General features: G+C 35.4%; 2 protein-coding genes across 2 annotated transcripts in view; one reads left to right on the top strand and one right to left on the bottom strand.

The window, feature by feature from the left end:
• LOC126974283 (protein maelstrom homolog) overlaps positions 1-6,222 on the top strand; it is a 29,152-nt gene extending 22,930 nt beyond the window's left edge. Inside the window, exons 9-11 of the mRNA XM_050821747.1 lie at positions 119-175; positions 3,645-3,707; positions 5,581-6,222. Coding sequence (XP_050677704.1) covers positions 119-175; positions 3,645-3,707; positions 5,581-5,645 — 185 coding nt within the window. The 3' untranslated portion in view covers positions 5,646-6,222. The remainder of the gene's footprint in view (positions 1-118; positions 176-3,644; positions 3,708-5,580) is intronic.
• Positions 6,133-15,921, bottom strand: LOC126974337 (uncharacterized). Its single transcript, XM_050821793.1, has 4 exons — positions 15,852-15,921; positions 10,058-10,315; positions 8,742-9,136; positions 6,133-6,162 (listed from the first exon to the last, which is right to left on the bottom strand). The coding sequence occupies exons 1-4, from the start codon at positions 15,919-15,921 to the stop codon at positions 6,133-6,135; spliced, it is 753 nt and encodes a 250-aa protein (XP_050677750.1).
• Between the last annotated feature and the right edge of the window lie 4,368 nt (positions 15,922-20,289).

The raw sequence follows: 20,289 nt of genomic DNA, 5'->3' as shown, positions 1-20,289 counted from the left end.
AGTATAGCCGTCATCTGTCAAGGACTGCACGTTTCATACAATCGAGTGAATCGCTTTGTTCTTAGAGAGTTTCGCTAGGCTGGGACGGATGTTATCTATTTTTATATATTATTTTCAGTTCTGCCGAAACAGCAGCGGCAGTATAATCCATTGCGTAAACCCGGATCCAAGGAATGTAAGTATTTCTCTACAGTCTTCATATTTAGTCGTAGTAACACATTATATTAAAGCTCTGTTCAAACTGAGGCGAATAACGCGCGGGACGCGGGACGCGTTTTAGAGCAATTTTGGTTCTTCAGTGGAGAAACATAATGCATTGTGAGATTAAACAATCCCGCCGAGCGTCCCGCTGTTATTTCGCTTGACTTGAGCGACTACTGGCGTCAAGTTGATCATGTCCATACAAGTTAGCTGACACAATCGGTGCGAGCGACTTCCGTCCCGAGTCCTGCGCGATAGTAGCCTCAGTTTGAACAGAGCTTTACAATTAGAATATTTTTCTGATTAGGATTCTATTATTCAAACAGGTAAAGCATTAAAATCGTGTTGATTCAAAACTATGAAATCTCAAGTCAATTTTCCTAATATACAGTAATTATTGGGATTGAGGACGCTATTAACTGTAATTAGATCCTGTAGATCTTTCTCAAAGTGGGCGATAATGCCTCCTTAGAGACTTAGTGGGGGCGTAAAAGGGCCCAGAAAAAAATGGGGGGCATTGGCGTGGTTTAGGGGAGCGATGGTTGATTTGTAATGTCATATACATACTTTAAATTTAAAAGGAGAATGGGACTTTTGGGCCTGATGTTAACATGTTGAAATATACCCTTTTTTTGTATTTTAATAAAAAAAACTAGCTCATTTTGCAATCTACAAACCGAAAAAACAGTAAATTAAAGAAAATCGATTAAAATGTAATCGAATGAATATTTAATCGATTAAAATTACATTAAGGTCCAGTTGTCTTATTTAAATAATATTAGTAAGGTGCATAGTTTATGTTCGAATGACCATATTATTATGAATAAAAATTATTTCCTCAGGAATAAAACAGAACTGAGCAATTTTTTTATTATCAATAAATCGATTGACATAAAAAATCGATACAAGTGAAATCCTTGTTCCTCAACGCTAACTACACTTTGACAATGACAGTCTGACAGATCATTTTGTTTCTTCGTCTTTGTCACTTTGTTTCTTGTTGTATTCGTTGAGTTACCGACTTGTTAACTACCTACCCAATTGAATTCCAAGAAAAGTTGTCTCTAGCAGTCTGTTTTACAGTTCATGTATGAGCTAATGAGTATATAGTATTCTTATCTGAACAAATAAAAGTGTCTCTTATTTTAGGTATACTATATTATATCTAATTACCAATTGTGTTATATTATAATGCAAAAAAATGTCGTTACAGTAGTAGATAGGTATACGTAGATAGGTAGATATTTTTTATCTAAAAAAAAACAAGGTTGGTACTCAGCTAATATAAGTATGTGATAAATCCTTAGCAGCTAGGCATTTAATAAACCTACTATAGATCAGCTGTCAACATATAGTTTAAGACATAACCTCATTTTTATATCTTCGATTACTCAGCTCCTAGATTGACAAATCTTGCAAAATTTTCAATTATGGATTATTTAAATGTAAGCTTTTAAATGGTGCTACTTTCATCTTGTTATCACCTGGGCCCAGGAATGTATGGAAGCGTTTCAATCTCCTTTTGAATCAGGGTGTTTGTGCACTCATCCGTGATTTTACGGATCCATGAAAAAAAAATACGATTTGAATTTACGTTTTTGTATGACGGTCACTTTGAAAAATCACGGATACGAATTTGAAACGTATGAGTGCACAGACACTTTAATTATTTTATATTTCTGGCCTGGTATGATTGTATAAAACTAGGAATACTTGTACCAGGAGTGCATAAAAAATTAGGGGCCCTGAAAAATAATTCATTTTCAAAAGGGGTGATAGAAGAAATAGAATTGATAATCTCTGCTGTAGAGTGTAGATGGAGCCTCTCCTAAAGCATCTAACAAACATACCGACATTTACGAACGATGTGTCTGACGTACGCAGTTGAGTAAGAGCGCCAGAGGCGTAACATCTGCATGCGCAGGTTTCAAATAAAACTTGACATATACATTTCGATAAATCGTTATAGAAAAATAAATTTGTGTAGTATCTCGTCGTTGTTTACATGGGCCAATATTAAATCAAATCAAATTTGATGCAATAATTTATTCAATATTGATAGCCAAGATTACTGGAGATTTCATCGAGTATTTAATAAATATTTGTAATGTTTTACGAGAAGTAATATGATAAATGTAAAGAATAATTTTATTTCGGAATTTTTTCTTCAAACTTGAAAAAAAAGATCTAGTTACGTCAAAGCGCAAATAGATTGAAGTCGATATATTTATAGGCTTGACTTCATTTAAAATGTGTTCAAACAGAGTTATTTAAGGTATTAAGATCGAGCCGAGTGCAAAACTGCACTAATAAAATCAGATTTGTTCGAGGATCGCTACTGCCACTCGGTCGTGATATAGCAATTATTAAAGCATTACCGAGGTGTAGCTGCGATTAAAGCCGATCGTCCAACGCTAACTATAAACCAAGTAAAACTAAACTCAGTGGATTAAGTTGTCCTAACCTAGCAAATGTGTCAACCGTACACTGAGAAATAAGCTAAAATTACGTTAGTGATGAATGTAAAATTTATCGGATGTGATGGAAGAAGAGAAGAGGTATGACGAGAGTTCAGAGGAGGATTACATTTGGGATAGGAAAAGAAGATTGATTATTGCTCATTTTATAAAAACAATACGCAAACATAAACCTTAGCGCAAGGCGCCAAGGGAGTTGAAAGGCGACTAGTTTAACTAAGTTATTTCGACTTAGTTGGGCTATTTTACGAAGCTTTGATGACTTAGTTTGCGGTGGTTAAATATGTATGAAAAACTAGCTCGGGTATGTGAGCTAAGCTAGACTAGCTTAGTTTAGTTGGCGGTAGACATTCGGCTTTATGGCAGCAGTAATTATTTTAGGAATAGCTACGGCGGCGGTCGGCGATGTAACCCCACAACACTTCCCAAAGAAATTCAAGCGATATTTTCCTTGAAAAAAAAACTCTATTGCGTTTTTAAAAGAATGTGATTGGTAGCTATTATTATTAATTAGTAATTGTCAACGTATTGTAATGAGAATCCTATTGCTGATGCCAGCCCCAAATATGGAATATTTTGAAATATTATTTGGTCGTGAAGCAGTAAGAATTTTATATACAAAACATAGTATTAACTAAAAAAAATTATTGAAGTAGACGTTGCTTTGCGGAAATCCATAATTATACAAATGATTTAAGTTTTCTTTACTGGTCCTGTATCGTTATATCCAGTCTCGTGCCAGATTTTGGCGAGACAACACGTCCTGAGGATGCCTCGTGTAGAGGCGAAACATGTATCGAATTGTTTAAAAACTGATATTGGCGGAATTAACACTAAAGAAAACTTAAATCATTTGTATATAGTACTATTGATAGTATCAACTGTCTGTCACTGCGTTCTTTGCGGTAGACACTTAAGTTCTATTTCGGATATTCTCTCTTATTTAGTGTAAATGTTTATCAACAGATTTCACCGCCCCAGAACTGTCGGAATCCGAGTTCCCAAGCTTGAGTCAGTCTTTTGGCCGGGGTAAGTTTACTAAAATATCGTAGGTAACAAGGTAAGGGTGCTAATGCATGCGCTAAAATGATGTGGATCGACATGATATTATAATCCTACTTAGTTTTTGCTATAAGTGTTTATCTCACAGTGGCATTTATCAATGGACGTCTATCAGTCGTAGATTGGGGACTGCTGTGAGTGCAAGTACAAACTACCATTTTGGATTATTTGCCTTTTGGGCGCGTCCATTCATTAGTGGTGTGTGGTCGATGTAGACTCCACGAAGAGCAGGCGAAATGTTAGGTCCGTATCCAGAAGTCATCTCAATATGTAATCAATGATATGGTCAGACATAAATAATGACCGTGTGGTCAACTCTAGTTAAAGGCTGCATTTATCGCTCGACCGTCGGTCTGCGTAGCGCGTACACGTACGTGTCGATCCACGGACGAGTAAAAAAGTAAGGACTCCGTGTCACCTTAAATTTCAGTGAGGCACCAAAACAAGCCGGTTAACGTGTAAATACGTAGCCCCACGCACACACACTAATACAAGACGATCGGCCGCCATTATGAGATTTGCCATCGTCTGTGACAGATCAGTTTGCGTCGCAATAAAATATTTTAAAAATGCCGTCGTGCGTTGTGAAAAAGTGTAAAAACAATAATATAAAAGTATTTGTGGATATATGATTATTTAAGGAAGAAGAAAATTGTATAACTGGTATACCCCGTAACCGCACACACTAGCATAAAGGTGCTTCACTCGCTAATATCAGAGTCCTTTTTTACTAGTCCGTGGCGCTGATCATGTTGCGTTTAGTGCTCAGTTGACAGCAAACTTGATTGCGCGTGTACAATGCAGTATATTTCGGCATAGCGCGTCAGCGGACTGACGTACTCCGGATCGACGATTCTCGTTAGTGCGACGTAGCTGTACGCCCGTAGCGATTCATCAGCGCTGAACTGTATGCGATCATATGTTTTCATTGTTATGCTTCGCTTGACAGACGTCACCGTCGGTCGAGCACTAGATGCAGCCTAAACAATTTTATTTCATTTAAAAGTTATGAATATTTTATGTTTTCATTCAGCTAAGTTTTTTGTTTGTCCTCATGCAAAATCTATTATCGGCTCCGCATGAACTCTAGACAGAACGACTGGTTCAGTTGGTAATGTGAAACCCTGCTGAAACCAATTCCTCTGAGGACTAGGCATCCTCAGGAACGGAGGCGCGTTTAATCCCTATCTCTAGGTCTAATATTCTTAAGGAACTTATCTATATTCATTCATAACATTTATGGGGCAGTAAAGTCCTCAAATGGCGACCACGTAGAGGAAGATGTAGTGTTGTTAGGCCCCCCACAAGATGGACCGATGGTCTGGTCAAGATCGCCACTATAGGTTTTTTTTAATGATAATATGGGTCGAGACCAGCAGGACGTTCAGCTGATGGTAATTGATACGCCCTGCCCATTAGTGCAATGTGCAATTAGTGCAATTGTGCTCAGGTTTCTTGCAAAACCTAATAATTGAGCGGCACTACTATTGCGCTCGTCACCTTGAGAGTCAAGTCTCATTTTCCCAGTAATTTCATTAGCTACGGCGCCCTTCAGACCGAAACACAATAATGTTTACACATTACTGCTTCACGGCAGAAATAGGCGCCGTTGTGGTCGCCATAATCTAGCCGGCATCCTGTGCAAAGGAACCGCACACTGGTAAACTGCTTGGATGAGGGTCATGGCGATCTTTGGGGGAGGTCTTTGTCCAGCAGTGGACGTCTTCCGGCCGAAATGATGATGATTCTTATGTAAATTTATATAAATTTTATTACATTTATCAAAATGTCAATTACGTTATTTATAATTGTGTAATATAAAATGTTCTCTTTGTTCCAGGACGAGGATCTGGTTCCCGAAATAATTTATCAAATAATTTCGGCAAATTAAATATTAACAACTGAATAAGATAAAGTATAAGATAATACTATATTTTAATATACCATATCTCACTTCCATATTATTTTTTTAAATACTACAAATAGTATGTAAATTATAAACAAAAAAATATGTCTATATCTATGTATAAAAAAAACATTAAAAATGTTAAGCGGAATTACTTTTCAATATGATTATTTTTTTTTCTTCCTATTTGTTTGGCTGCAAAAGTGGATATTTTTGTTGGGATTTTTTTTTTTTTATTTCATTTTAATTTTGATTTTCAGACAATTATGTTTTGGTTATAATGGTGTGATAAATATTTTTTCAAAGCTTTATTTTAAAAATATTATTTTTAATTAAATCTCAAATTTGTGTACTTTATAGGTATTCTTAAGTTTATGTAATTAAAATAAATATTAATATAAAGTAATTAATCAGTTAAAAAACGTACGTATAGTTTTGTTTGTGTTATATTGTATAGGTATCCAAACTGACCGAATTTTTCATAAGTTATGATGCAATTGTAACTAGTGAAATATTCTGATTAATGTTTGACAAATGTTAATGTTTTAAGTTACCACAATAAACTTCTTCAAATTAGTTTTTTTTTATTATATTTTTTAAAATGTCTAGCTTTCATTGCCGCTGTATAACTTGGGCATTATTACCACGAGGGAGTACATCTCGACGATTCGACCAATTTTTATTTACACCTTGCATTAAATATTTGCGTTTTTACCACAAACCCAGACAATTTTTTTTTAAATAAAAGCGTAAACAATTTATTATTTTAAAGTGTTAACCCCAATGACGTTCTATACATATAGACAATGCACCTCATACAAAATCAAAGTCGAAAAATGGCACATGCCACAAATGGCACCGTAATAACCTTCGAATAATAATTCTATGTTTTTTTGTGCGCGGTGTGAGAACTCGCATTGTCGTGATGGAGGATGATGCGGCGGTTGCAGTTCTCTTTACGGAGTTCAGAAACGACCTGTGGCAAACAAATGATAGCATACCATACTGCATTAACCGTTCTTTGTCCCTCAAGAGGCATAGTCTCAACATGGCCGGTTTTGGAGACAAACGTTGCCACCATTTTTTTTGCAACACTCCGTGAACGAACAATTTTTGTTGGCTTTAACTCATTTTCGAACACCCAAACTCGTGACTGGTTTTTTGTGTCGGTTTCGTACGCGTATATCCAGGATTCGTCACCTGATACGATGTTGTAGACAGCATTTGAGGATCCTGCGTGGAATCTTTCGAGAGTTTTGACGTACCAAGTCACGCGGTCCGCTTTTTGCTCTTCACAGAGCAAATGCGGTAATCATCGGGAAAACAACTTTTTTACACCTAGTTCATGCAAGATTATTTGTATTTGACTCATGCCAATGCCTAAAGTTGCCTGAATTTCACGGTATGTCACATGTCGATCTTCCTCAATCAGCTTACGCACAGCATCAACGTTTTCTTTGGTGACTGCAGTTTTTGGACGACCTTGACGGGGATCATCACTGAGCTTGACACGTCCACGTTTAAATTCAGCAAACCAGCGATAAATTGTGGTTTTGGAAGGGGCTTCATCATCAAATGCAGAAATCATCCGGTCAACACACCGTTTTTGTGTTAAACCACTTCGAAAGTCATAATAAATCATCGCTCTAGAATTTTCTCGAGTCCATTCCATTTTCTCAACGACTAAACAAGTTTGAAAAGACCTTGTGACAAGACCGAGAATCTTTTAATAAATAAATGGTATTCGATTTTTAAAACCAATGTGTTCAGTAGCGGTGAGGAAGACTGATTTGTATGCTTTGGACGAATTTTATGGTTATTAACCTTTGATGATTTTATAAATGCGTTAACTTTGGATGCAGTGTTGCGTATATTAAAACGACAAGATGGTGTCTCTTGGTGCAAAATCTCAGCAAGAGTAATATATTACAATTCAAATTGAAGTTGACATTTTATAGAGGAAAGGGGGTGAGGGGAACAGTAATTTTAAAACGTCAAAGTCATTGCTTATTACTAATGTTGCCACTCGACATGCCCGCGGCCTTGAAAGCTTCAGCTTACAACCGTCTTCTTCAGCTCAGTGTCATCATCTGTGTTGAGAGGGCAGATCTTAGCGTATGCTCGTCGCGTGATGCCTGTTGAAGTGCGTATGTCGGCAACTCTTGAAACTCCGTCGCTGCCGGGTATCGTTCGAATGACACGACCTAATTGCCATTTCAACGGCGGAAGATTAATGTCTTTAATCAAAACCATAGCGTTAGGTTTGAGGTCGGTTACGGTTTCTCTCCATTTACTCCTCATCTGCAGTTCGGAAATGTATTCTTTCGACCATCGACTCCAAAAATGTTGCCTTAGCTGCTCCACTCTTTGATAGTGTGAAAGTCGGTTGATAGGAACGTCTCGCAGGTCGTCGTCGCAGACTGGCGCAGTGAGAGGACGGCCGATCAGGAAGTGTCCAGGGGTGAGTGGTGAAAAATCGTGTGGATCCGAGGACAAGGGAGACAAAGGTCGGGAATTGAGTACTGCTTCTATTTGTGCAAGTACTGTGCTGTATTCTTCGTAGGTAAGGTGTGCGTTACCTATCACACGACGAAGATGGTATTTACTCGATTTTATTCCGGCTTCCCAAAGGCCACCAAAATGCGGAGAGTAAGGGGGAATGAAAGAAAATTTTATTTGTTGGCTAGTTGCGTAATCTACAATGTCTGTACTGCAGTGTGATAAAAACCGAACACTAATTAATTAATAAAGTTAATTCTACCACCTACTCGCATAATATTATACTTGTTATCAAAAAATAAATTAAACTTAGATAGTCTATCTTTTGGTTTAACTTGTTTACCATTCATTAACAAGTTGTATTCGTTTGGAAAAGATTCTCTTTGCGACAACCTAGCTAATGAGTTGATTGCATTTGTGAGTTCATTGACCTTGATCGAACCGGTTAGCCTATTAATTACTTTGTTGCGCGCGTTATGAATGAACCTCAGTACATAGGCAGTGGCGCGAACCATGCGATTAAATTGTGAAAACTTATTAAAGGGAAATAAAAATATATTATTATCATCGTGTTTAGAAATGAAGGAATTAATTACATTAGGTTTAACTTCAGGGAGTTCTTGAATTGGAATATGAATATTTGATTGTGTATTATTGTGAAAATCAAAATTATGTAAAAAAGTAGGGCCTTCCCACCAAAACGTTAACGATGCTAAGTCTTTTAAACTCACTCCGCGTGAGACGAGGTCAACTGGGTTCTCCTTGCCAGCAACATGACGCCAAGTGTAACTATTTGTAAGTTCGTTAATTTCAGCGACTCTGTTCTGAACAAATGTCTTAAGCAATGAAGGTGCCATGTGTAACCAGCCTAACACTATCGTTGAGTCGGTCCAGAATATGACGTCATCAAACTCACGAGTTAGTGATGTGCGTATCTTATATAACTGAGCTCCTAATAAAGCCCTGCATAATTCCAATCTAGGTATGCTCACTGGTTTTAATGGGGCCACTTTGGCCTTAGATAAAAATAACTTGACTACTACCTGGTTAGTACATACAGTGCGTACATAGGCGCAGGCGCCGTATGCAGGCTGAGAAGCGTCGGTAAAGATGTGAAGCTCGGTGCGCAAAGCATTGCACTGAAAGGCATGACGTGGAACTTTAATTGTGCTAAGATAACTTAAGCTGTCAACAAAGCTGTTCCATGTATGTATTATATCAGTAGGGATAGGATCGTCCCACTCTGATTTCAACAGCCACAGTCTCTGTAGCAACACCTTTCCGACGATGACTGCCGGGCTAAGCAAACCTAATGGATCGAATATCTGTGAAACAATAGACAATATTAATCGTTTTGTTACGGGAGTATTGTCAATATTGTCTGTGCGTAATTGAGTGTTAAAATTGAAATTATCAGTAACGTTACACCAACCAATTCCCAAAGCTTTACACTGATTTTGCGCGCCTAAATTTAAATCTCTAAGTGAACAGTCATTTAATGACATAAATTTTGTATCTTCTATATTAAAGTTAAATATCCACTTGCGTATTGAAAAACAACCTGACTTTAGTACCTCCATGGTACCCTTGCAAATATCAATTAAATTTTGCTTGTCGTCACATGAGGTCAAAAGGTCATCAACAAAGAAATCATCATTAATCACTCTTCTTACTTGAATGTTATCACAATCGATCGCCAGCTGCTTCAAACACCTAACACTTAGAAAAGGCGCGGATGCCGTACCGTATGTGACTGTGTTCAACTGATATAATTTAAGCGGCTGCGTCGGTTCTTCTCGCCAGATGATCAGCTGCAGGGAACGTTGCTGAGGCACGACAAGCACTTGCCGATACATTTTCTCACAGTCGGCGATAGCTGTATACTTGAATTGCCGAAATCGTAATAAAATGCCTAAAAGATCTCCTTGTATTGGAGGACCGACGAGCTGAATATCGTTGAACGATTTACCGGTACTGGTTACTGCGCTGGCGTCGAAAACTACACGGAGCTTTGTAGTCGTGCTGTGTTCTCGAAAGACGCCATGATGCGGTAAAAAATAGTGTAAATTGGGATAAGTATTAACGCGAGTCATGTGACCTAAATTAATATATTCACGAATAAATTCAGTATATAATTTCTTATAATCAAGATTGCGTGATAATCGTTTTTCTAATGATAAAAAACGGCGTTCAGCCTGAGAGAATGATTCACCCAAAGCAGCGCGCGATTCCTTGAGAGGAATGTGTACACAGAATCTACCATCGTCAGTGCGTGTAGTCGTGGTAGCAAAAAATTGTTCACAAGCCTGCTCTTCATCCGTGCGCGCATACGGCAGGCATTGTAGCGGTGATTTTAGGCAGAACGTAACACTGAATGTGAGTAGTAAATAAGTTATCGACGCAAGATTTGAAAACGATATTACAAACTTGCGAACAATGTATTATTAAATCACCGACACCTCGAATTTCGTTTGTGGACTGTACTAATAGTGCTTTTAAACGTTTACAAAATGATTCGGAAATGAAACAACGCTGGCTACCACTATCGAGGAGCGCCCGCGCTTTATAATATATACCATGTGCATCGGCTATTTCAACGATAGCTGTTGACAATAAAACAGATTGCACACCTGTAGACTTAATAGATTGCGTTTGCATGTGTGCCTTGTTTAATTGAACGGTGAGTGCGCTCGCGGGGAGGGACTCGGGCGCATCGCTCACACTAGCGATCGGTGTCTCAGTATTCATTGAAGTATGCAATGAACCTGAACTGTAATTAGCCTTATGTAACAATGAGTTATGTTTTTTGTTGCAATGTCTGCAAGGCCCAAATCTACAGTTGATTACTTTGTGTCCCGGATGTAAACAATTCTCACATAAGTTGTGTTCGCGTACAAGCTTAAGTTTTGAATCTAAATTACTTTCAATAAATCTTTTGCATGAGAACAACCTATGATTCGCGTTACATTTTATGCACGACATCTTACTACGCTGTTTTTCATATTGCGTCTTACTCGGCTCGCTGGAAACATTGCAGTGTAACATATTGTGAAATTAAGTGTGTGTTTTTTTATTATTTTGTAGGTGTTTATGTATGTCGGCATTATGTGAACGCTGCAATGCCTCCAGCATGTCTGCTCTGTTACGAAGAAAATTAATTAAATCGGTTACTAATAATTTTGTAGAATTGTTTACATTTGGGTTTGGGAACAGAGTGCATTTATGAGCCTCCCATTCTCTCTCTGTTACTTTATCTAACTTTGACACAACAATATAAATAATCAAGGTATCCCAGGTGTCTGTAGGTTCGCCTAGGATTTTGAGTGCACGTAAATTCTTTTGAACAGTGTCTATTAATTTTCGGATTAATGACGGTGACTCTTATGTTAGCGTTGTTATAGTAAACAAAGATTTAACATGATTGTGAACTAAAAGTCTGCTGTTATTATAACGATCGAGCAGTGAATTCCATGCGAGTTGATAATTATCAGATGAAAATTCTATAGAATGTATGACTTGTTCTGCGTCACCTTTTAAGCATGATTTGAGGTAGTGAAATTTTTGAATTTTTGAAATATCTTGAGAATCGTGAACGAGTGATATAAAGGTGTCTCTGAACTCCAGCCAGTGCTCATAAGATCCGTCAAAGGTAGGCATCGATATAATAGGCAACTTAACGGAATTAATGTGACTAGTACCTTTATGGCATGAATTAGAGCAGTCAGCATCATTATCAATTTTAAGCAAAAATTCAGCATGAGATATTAGAGAATAATAAGTGTCTTCAAAAAGTTCACGTTGATTTAACTGTTGGGTTAACTCGGTATCAGACACCTTTTCTTCTATTGTAGTTTGAATATCGTTAAACTCAGAAAATAAAGTAGTACATCCTTGAATTCTCAACTTTAAATCAATGCGTTTTTGATTAGAAAAATCTTCACACTTCGCTATAGATTCTAAATAATTACTAAATTTGGTAAGCCTGCCCTTTATAATAGCACGTTTCCTAACCAAATCACGCACTAACTCACTACTATCTACACTTAGCAAAATAGGAGATTTATCACGAGATTTAGATTCGGTAGGCATTTTGGTGGCCATTTTAAAGAGGAATACTTACAGTTTTATGATCGTCAGCTCAATCACACGTTACTGATTGCCACCTAGCAACGTCATCAAACCTTTAAATGGCTGGAAATGTGATATTACACTGCAATTAGAGATAATTAATTAGTTAATTTAATATACTGCACAAGTAAGATTTAGTACCTACAATAAACAGGAGATGATGGAAAGGATTGAAGGATTGTCCCCACCGATGTGCGTATAATTTTCGATGAATATCCAACTTAACTTCGATTCCAAAAAGTGCGCTTAGTCTCCGTTTACTTGATTATTTGCAGCTCATTCATTAAAATTCGTCCACATGTGCGATTTATACGTCTTCGTCTCGAGCCGCCACGTGCTATGTATCCACGTTCCAAAGGTCACTCGTCGTCGAATTTGTGCAAATATCCGGCTCGAAGGACCAAATGTTCAGTAGCGGTGAGGAAGACTGATTTGTATGCTTTGGACGAATTTTATGGTTATTAACCTTTGATGATTTTATAAATGCGTTAACTTTGGATGCAGTGTTGCGTATATTAAAACGACAAGATGGTGTCTCTTGGTGCAAAATCTCAGCAAGAGTAATATATTACAATTCAAATTGAAGTTGACATTTTATAGAGGAAAGGGGGTGAGGGGAACAGTAATTTTAAAACGTCAAAGTCATTGCTTATTACTAATGTTGCCACTTGACACAATGAGTTTTCAATTAAAAAGATTTTAATATTACACGAACATTAGAAATAATCCATTCCCGATACTTTTAGTGCAGCCCTCTTATTAGGACATTGGGTGTTTTAGGACAGTGACATCAGTAGAGTAGGAGTTATTTTTTTAAACCCAGACGAAAATGAGGGTTGCTATAAGTTGTACTTTCGTCAGTCTGTCCCTATTTTCCGATCAAGATCTGTTCAGTCGAGGGTTTTTTACGTTTTTAATCAATAATCTCACTCATTATAAAGGGGAAAGTTTGTATGTTTATTTATTGGCTTGTGTTTTTATTTGTTACTTATTTACGTTCTAAAGGGATTTGGATTTAATAAGTTAAGATAACGTTTAATGAGAGAAACTCATACTAGAGAAAATTTTAAATGTGGTTAAATCCAAACAACTTAAATCCTTTTGTGATGAAATATAAATATGCTTATTTGGTTTGTAAATTTCTTCACATCTCTCTCGCCAATTCTCTTTCATTATCTCGTGTCCTGTACATGCTGAAGAATATTAGCTTTTACATATTTTGTAAATAAGTATCAAATATCACTAGGTAACGATACTTCCGTGATAACGCGTAAAAAGCACTAGTATGTAATTGTTCACGTTCTTGTAAGCTGTTCACATTTCACAAAATACAATATTGCTAATCATTGCTCACTAGGCCTTAAAAAAATTTTAACAAAAAAACAACCGACTTCAAAAACAATAGATATAATTTGTACTAAAAAGTATAAAAATAATTACGTATTTTAATACAATCTAATTAATAAATATAATTCTAGTAACGATTATTGTTATTTATGAATCGGTGTCCTCCCGCCGCACCCCGCTCTCGCCTCCTCGCGTCGTGTGTGCGACTCAAGCACATCTCAACTATATGTTACAAACCTACCTTGGTTGACACTGACTCCAAAAATAACAATAATCGTTACTAGAATTAGATTTATTAATTAGATTGTATAAAAATACGTAATTATAATTATACTTTTTAGCTCATATTATTATAGTGTTTCTGAAGTTGTAATTTTTTTGTTTATTTTAAGATTTTTAGGGAATCCTAACTACACTAACTAATAATTTGTCTAAATTTGTGTAGATCTACTAAATTTTGCAATGCAGCAATGAATGTAAGAGCATTGAAATTTTATTATAGACAGAAATTCTGCCACAGATACACTCGCTTACTGTACCTCCTTAAGGAGTTCCATTGACTCCATTGATATTTGACTACGACAATTATTTATTAGACCATAACGAGGTGACGGTAGGTGACTCAAATATCCGGATAGCATATAAAAGATTCGGTCTAGTATCGTTAATTTGCTCCTAAGAATTGGGATTTCCGTTACTTTGTCATGGATCCCATAATCTGAACCTAACCAAACTTTCACCTCATCGAAATCGGTTGGCGCAATATTGAGTAATTCTTTAATTTGTCGCGTACATTCTTATAGAAAATTTAAGACTTTTATTGTTTTCTCATGGTTGCCATTATAAGATCTGAACCAAATTGTAACACGAGAAGCACCAGCTTTCAAATAATAAAAATCAAAATCGGTTCACTCAGTTGAAAGTTCTGAGGTAAGAAACATAACGACAAAAACATACCGACGAATTGAGACCCACCTCCCTTTTTGAAGTCGGTTAAAAAGAGCGACTCAATTGTTTTCATTTCTGACTCTGTCTTTTCATCTGTCCCATTCTGACAAGCGGATCTTGTCGTGGAATTGTCAATAATTTTACCATATTTAATGAAAAAATATTCATTTTATTAAATTACATACGCTTTTTGCATATCATCATACGTTTATCAACTGTCAACAGTGGAACTTGTGCTTAGAGATTTTAATTATATTTTTAGTGTCTAACTTTACTAAATTGCAGACTTTTGTAATGTATTTGTAGTATAAAGTGTTGTGAACCTTGGTAAATGTTATATTGTGAAAGTGTACAGTATTTACAGTGATAAACTTTTATTAAATTTGCAAACAATCACATAGCGAACAAAAAATTTTCATGTACCCTCAATTTTCGTAATAATTGGTATTATTTCGTCGTCAATGCCGTATCCATACAATTACTAAATAATCATGGTTGGAGAGTGTTTGGCATGTAATATTGGTGTTCTGGTAACACAAAAAAGAATTAGATGCACTAAATGTAAAGGTTTATACCACACTGAATGGATATCCTCAAATTCAGTACAAATAGCCCGTATCAATTGGGTGTGTCCTGCACGTACTGCTGTTACTCGGAAGGGTGGTGATAACACTAATACACCTATAAGAGTGCCACTACGTATAGAGACATCGCCGTCAACATCGAGTATAATAAATAATCAAACTGATTGCTCTACCATACTGTCGGAACTTAAATCATTTCGTAGTAAAATGCATTCAAGACTAACCAGTCAGGAGGAGAAGTTTGATGCTTTCAGTAATGGCCTTAATTCCTTGCAGACTGAGTTGGCTGATATGAGGAAAAGTTTTCAGTCAATTCGAACTAATCTCGATTCGGTTATTGAATGTTCAAATAACATAAAAGAAAGCAACAATCGTAATACAGAAGTTCTTAATGACACAGTAAATTCAATTGGAGTCATTCAAAGTCAAATTAAAGAACACAATGACTCATTAGTTTTTTTTTCCAAAAAAATTGAGGCACTACAAGTTGAATCTTCATCCCATTCTTATATAATCTCAGATTTAAAGAATGACTCCTCTACTTTCGATCACAATTTCAAATCCCTTCTGAGTAAGGTTATGCAACTGGAACGAATATCAAGAAGCCACAACATAGAAATACAAGCTGTGCCAGAAAGGAAGAATGAAAATTTAAATACAATTATAAAAAAAAAATATTTGATAAAATATCTGTGTCACTTCCAGATGATGTTGTTATCTCATGCAATCGAGTAACTAAACGTACTGTATCTGATCGTCCCCGCACCATTGTTGTTACTCTTATGACACCGAAACATCGTGATTTTATTTTATCAGCGGTTCATAGATATAATAAAGCTAACCCAAAAGATATGCTTTGTTCTTTCGACCTTGGTATTATAGGAGAAAGAAAGCCAATATATGTCGCTGAAAATCTTTCACCTGAAGCTAAACAACTGCATATGGAAGCAAGAAAAGCCTCAAAAGTTTTGAATTTTAAGTATGTATGGGTTAAATTTGGTAAGGTATACATGAGAAAGGACGAACATTCTCCAGCTATTAATATTAACAGCTTAGATAAGCTCAAAAGCATTTCTTAGATAATAAGCAATTATCACTTTATTTTCTTTTTATATATATTTCATATCCTTTCCTGTTGTTTTTAACATTATGTTAATTTATCATCAGAATGTAAACAGATTTAAAACGAAGCTATATGATTTTTATATAAATGTATTAAATAACAACTATGATGTAATCTGCTTAACCGAGACTAATCTGAACTCTTCTATTAGGGATAATGAGTTCTTAGACGATCGTTACAATATTTTCAGAAGAGACCGTGATGTTAACACTAGTCATAAAATTACCGGTGGAGGGGTATTGGTTGCTATAAAAAAATGTTTTGTAGCCAATAGGGTTACTGATTGGGAATGTAATGTTGAATGTATTTGGCTTAATCTTGTTACTAAAAGTGACGATAAGCACTAAAACCATAAGTACTAAATTGGGTCTTGTATATCTGCCGCCGGACCTATCTATAGAAAAGTTAAAAATGTTTTATCATAAAACTAGTGATATTCTATCAAACACAGATGAGTCTTTAATTTAACTAGGTGATTTCAATACGCCCAATCTAAACTGGCATATAGATAATGTATCAAAAACTGTAAGAGTCTAATTTTGCAATTATGGACACACAAGTTAGATTTTTATTGGACTTAATGTCAATTGGCAACCTTAAACAACATAATTTTATTAAAAATAGAAATATACATACGCTTGATCATTTTTTCTCCCGCCAAATTTCCGTATCACTTGAGCCATCTCAAGCCTTGTCTCGAGAAGATGTACACCATCCTGCCTTTGAGGTCAGTGTGAATCATGGTATTTCTAAACCAGTACTGCAATATTGTCAACGTAGTCAGACATTTAATTTTAGGAAGTGTAACTTTGAAAAATGTAAAGAAGAACTTAACAATATCAATTGGCATTCACTTCTCTCATCTACTGACATAGATAATGATCTGGCTAACTTCTATAATGTTCTAAATAATGTAATTAAAAATAATACACCTTACAAACAGCAACGTAGATCATCTATACCAGAGTCGTTTAGCAACTCTTTAATTAAATGTTCAAAGGAAAAGGATAAATATCACCAAAAGTTCAAAAAATTTAAAAACCCCCGGGATTATGATACCTTTTCTTTTCTGCGTAAAAGATCATAGAAAATGATGCAAGATTGTTACATCACTTATATAAGTAATACGAGTCTAGTCTTAAAAAAGGTAGCAGTAAGTTATTTTGGAATTATGTAAAAAATAATAATAAATGCTCACTTATTCCACCTACTGTTCAATTAGATAACAGAATTGCTACAGATGGTAACCAGATACGTCAAATTTTTGCAGACTATTTTCAGACTGTGTATGAGGCTAATATGTCATGTGATTTTGTTACTAACGCCCATAATAGTAATTTAGACTGTCTTAGCAGTATTGTTGTTCAAATGGATGATGTAAGTAGAGTTATGAAAAACCTAAATCCAAATAAAGGACCCGGTCTGGATGGAATACCGTCACATTTCGTTAAATTATGTCATGTTGAACTTTCTGCACCCCTTTCTATTATTTTTAATAAATCCCTATCATCTCGAGCTTTTCCTAAAAAGTGGAAAATTGTTCATGTAATTCCTGTTTACAAATCTGGTGAAAAGACAGGTGCTCGTAACTACAGACCTATTTGTATACTTAATTGCTTTGCGAAAATATTTGAACGCGTTATATATAGACATATTTACAACTTTATTAAACCTATACTGATTCCTGAACAACACGGATTTGTATCATGTAAATCAACAACATCTAACATAACTGAATATATTGACTATCTATTTGAGACCATCGATGATAAGGGACAAGTAGATGTTATTTATATAGACTTTCAAAAAGCGTTTGATAAGGTCAACCGCGAGCTCTTACTTATAAAGCTAATGGAATGTGGTATACATGGTAATTTAATGCGTTGGATCACGTCATATATTAAAAATCGCACACAAATTGTAGCTATCAACGGATTTTTCTCTGACGCCATTTTGGTTCCATCTGGAGTACCTCAAGGGTCTCATCTCGGTCCTTTATTGTTTGCTTTGTTCATTAATGATGTCTCATCATGTTTTACTTGCAATAGTCGATATCTGTTTTATGCAGATGATCTTAAACTATACAGAAAAATTGAAAACATTGATGCCTGTTTCAATCTACAGCGTGACCTTTCTGCTCTCAGTACTTGGTGCCATAATAATTTAATGAAACTAAATGTTGACAAATGTACTGTTGCCACAATCACTAATAAGATAAATAGCGTAAATTTTTCCTATCACATTTCGAATTCAGTTTTAAGTCATAAAGAATTTACAAGAGATTTAGGTGTCATTGTTGATAAAAAACTATCATTCATTCAACACATTGATACTACTGCTGAAAGAGCAAATCGGATGCTAGGTTTTATCTTGCGCATTTCAAAACCTTTCAAATGCCAACATAGTGTTGTAATATTATATAAATCTCTGGTTCGTAGTATTTTAGAATATGGTTCAGTAGCATGGTCACCTTTTTATAAAAACCACATTGATACCGTGGAAAATGTTCAGAAACGTTTTTTGAGAATTTTGTGTAACCGTTTCAAACTTAGAAAATCACTGCATAGTTATGAAGCTAGATTAAAATATTTTAATCTAGATTCACTTGAAATGCGCCGTAAATTAATTGATCTAATATACATGTATAAAGTTGTAAATCATCATATTCATACTAAACTGTTGTCCAGGTTTTCTCTATACTGTAATCCTTATAGGACTAGAAATTTTAAGTATTTGTAAGGACTTTCTTTGTTCCAACTTCTCGCTTGTGGACATCACATAATGCACCAGTTAAATAGATTATCTCGTTCATATAATGACTTAGCAAATATCAATAACTGTATAGATATTTTTTCTAATAGTCTGTGTAGTTTTAGACACTCTGCGCCTGCTAGAGCCTTAGCTTATCTTTACGTGCTTCATATTTATGTTTTTTGAAATTTGTATCAGTTTCGCTTTATTGTATGTTATACTTATAATATGTAGGATATAATTTTAGTTTGTGTGTTTTAAATTTATGTTTATTTTATCTTAGTTAACAAGTTACATGCATTTTCCTAAGTCGTGATAGTAACATAAAATTATTTATTGTTTTATATAACTCTAAATTTATTTAAGTTAAATATCACGTGTTACCATCATAAGTGTTTCCATTTAATTGACGTATATGTTAATAATGATTTATTTATACTAGCATTATTTTGTAATTATTAATACATGTATGTTGTATAACTTAATAATGTAATATAATTAATACTGTAACTACAACCAATACTATCAATTAACACAAATGTCTAATATCTAACTTGTAACGTAGCATTATAGATCGTAGAAATAGTAATCGTGCATAATAACTGTAATAAGCGTATGCCGAAAGTTCTGACAAGAACATTTTATTTTATATAACGTAATATTAGCTCTGACAAGAACATTTTTATAACGTAATATTAGCTCTGATAAGAACCATTTCATAATTATAATTAATTTCATAATGCTGTACATCAACTCATAGAATCATACAGATCACCAGTAGTCATCTCAGTGAAGTATTCAAGCATCGTACTTTCTCTCGACGATCGCAGATATACTCACGTGATCAGTCATATGCTCCGCGTTACACAACCGCACAGCAAGGCCGAGCGTCCTCGAATGACGCGTCGGGACTCGGGCGTCGATCGCTATTCATTCAATTTTAATCAATGAGCAACAACGTAGGTGCGGAATACTCGTTGACATCATATGATCGAGCTTCGACGCGAGTTTACACAAACTGCGATAGCATTAGTTTTAGAGCGAGATAGAACACATAATATTATTCTCAATTCTTATTGAATGAAACGTTTTACTATTGGTTCAAATGTAAGCTCTAGTATTGGTGTGTATTTTCTGAACTTGTAAATATTTTTTTAAGTAACGATTGTAATTGGGTAACTAGTTTTAAGGATTTTGTATATATATCGTGTAACTTTTTAATAAATCATTTAATCGCCAAACGCTCAGTCTCTAAAAATCTTA

Source organism: Leptidea sinapis, chromosome 32, assembly GCF_905404315.1.
Source record: "Leptidea sinapis chromosome 32, ilLepSina1.1, whole genome shotgun sequence".
Taxonomy (NCBI): Eukaryota; Metazoa; Arthropoda; class Insecta; order Lepidoptera; family Pieridae; genus Leptidea; species Leptidea sinapis.
This window is presented reverse-complemented; position numbering and strand designations above follow the sequence as displayed.

Excerpts from the sequence above, each read along its gene's own strand:
- LOC126974337 (XM_050821793.1), bottom strand. The coding sequence starts at position 15,921 with ATGGTGCGGGGACGATCAGATACAGTACGTTTAGTTACTCGATTGCAT. Across the intron at positions 10,316-15,851 it reads GATAACAACATCATCTGGAA|AAAAACGATTATCACGCAAT; the intron begins GTGACACAGATA and ends TTTTATCATTAG. Across the intron at positions 9,137-10,057 it reads AATACAAGGAGATCTTTTAG|TGAGCATACCTAGATTGGAA; the intron begins GCATTTTATTAC and ends CATTAAAACCAG.